The sequence below is a fragment of the Pseudozyma flocculosa genome (genome assembly GCF_000417875.1).
Source record: "Pseudozyma flocculosa PF-1 unplaced genomic scaffold scaffold00022, whole genome shotgun sequence".
In the NCBI taxonomy this organism is placed as follows: Eukaryota; Fungi; Basidiomycota; class Ustilaginomycetes; order Ustilaginales; family Ustilaginaceae; genus Pseudozyma; species Pseudozyma flocculosa.
Genome location: NW_006920890.1, coordinates 243,987 through 245,632, shown reverse-complemented (window position 1 = coordinate 245,632; position 1,646 = coordinate 243,987). Strand labels below are relative to the sequence as shown.

General features: G+C 66.1%; 1 protein-coding gene across 1 annotated transcript in view; it reads left to right on the top strand.

Annotated features, from left to right (window-relative positions):
- Positions 1-1,646, top strand: part of PFL1_05864 (uncharacterized protein) — a gene marked incomplete at both ends in the record, with an annotated part of 13,191 nt that overhangs the window by 6,600 nt on the left and 4,945 nt on the right. The window contains 2 exons of the mRNA XM_007883400.1: positions 712-770; positions 897-1,630. Coding sequence (XP_007881591.1) covers positions 712-770; positions 897-1,630 — 793 coding nt within the window. The remainder of the gene's footprint in view (positions 1-711; positions 771-896; positions 1,631-1,646) is intronic.

The following is a 1,646-nucleotide window of genomic DNA, read 5'->3' as shown; positions in this document are numbered from 1 at the left end:
GAGGTCGGGCAGGCCTTGAGCTGAGTCACGCTGGGTTTGTCCGGGCTCGGCCAGCCTGGTCTGGCCTGGTTCGCGCTGGCCTGCGCTGGCCTGTGCGTGCGCTCATCTGCGTGCGCCGGGCTGCCTGCGCTGGTCTGCCTGCGCTGGGTTAGCTTGCCGAGCCCTGCAGCCTCGCACGAGGAGGGTGGCCAGCGGGTGGCGGCTGGGGCTATATAAGAGGCGGCCGCTCGCCACCCTCCTGCCCCCTCCTTCTCCCTTCTCCCCCGTTTCCTTTCCGTTTTCTCCTGTTCGTCCGCTCACTCTTCGCCTCACCCACTCTTCGCCTTCCACTCTGCTCCTCCGCTTCGCCCCTTCCATCGACGACAACGCATCGCGCACCGCCTCTGCGACTACCTGCGCACCGCTTCTCTCACGACCACCCGCATCGCACCGCACCGCACCGCATCGCACCGCACCGCACCGCACCGCACCGCACCGCACCGCACCGCCACCTTGACCCTGCCTACTCGCGACCACACCCGGTCGCCCTTCTCTGCTCGCCCGACCGATTGACCCCCCGTCCGCACGATGCGCTCCGACCACGAAACTCACTTTCGGTGCCCCCCGCTGCCGCCGAACCGCATGGCCGTCCGACTATCCCCGATCACCACGAGCCTCCATCTCGCGCCCTCGACCCTCGCCCTGACCTCGGCACCTCTCGACTACACACAGCAACCCAAAAAGCTCATCATCGCCCGCCGATCGCTCGCCGAACCTCTGGAAACCCACTGGTGGGTCATTTTTTTCCGTCATCTGGGCTTGAGATTACACACGACGACGAGCGACGATGAGACTGACACACGATCTGCCACCTTCTGCGCCACTCTCCTCCCTCCTACGCCGTTTCTTTCTACCAGTTTCGCTTACGGCACCGAGGTGCTGGCGATCCGCCAGGGACGCGTCCAGTCCGTCCGCGTCGAGAACCTTGTCGAGGGCGAGACGCTGATCGACGAGACGGGCCGCCCGACGATCATCGATGGCCCCGTCGTGCATGGCCAGGATGAGCTGTACCGCGTCACGGGCACGACTAGGGACATGGTGACGCAGGACTACACCGTCACCAGCGGCCACCTGCTCAGCCTGCGCTGCTTTAGGCCCTACGAGTGGACCGATGTGCGAGAGACGCAGCAGGTCAACACCTTCACCTTCCGCTGGATCCGCCGCCTCGGCGATGACTCCGTCGAGAGGGCCATCGAGCACTTTAGCTTCGCCCCGAACGGAGATCTCCTCCGCCATTCGCCCCGAGAGTACCAGGATGTGCCGTCCGCTCGCCTCTACTACACCGGCCAGATGGTCGAGGTGCGCGTCAAGGACGACGTCGTCGAGGAGCTGCCCGCGTATCGCCTTGCGGAAGCGGGCAACGGCGTCAACGGCGTCATCGGCGACGGCGACAGCGACGATGAGGGTGCAGACATGGAGCTCGACGACGAGATGATCGAGGCCAGCGTCAGGGAGACAGTCAGCGCCGACCAGCGTGCAGATGTCGGCGTCGACGGCGCAAACGGCGATGCCAGCAACAGCGCTGCAGCAAGCACCAGCGCAGCGGCCACCCGCAGTACGGCCATTCGCCCCCGCCGTGCCGCTGCCACCAGTGCGCGTGCAGCTAT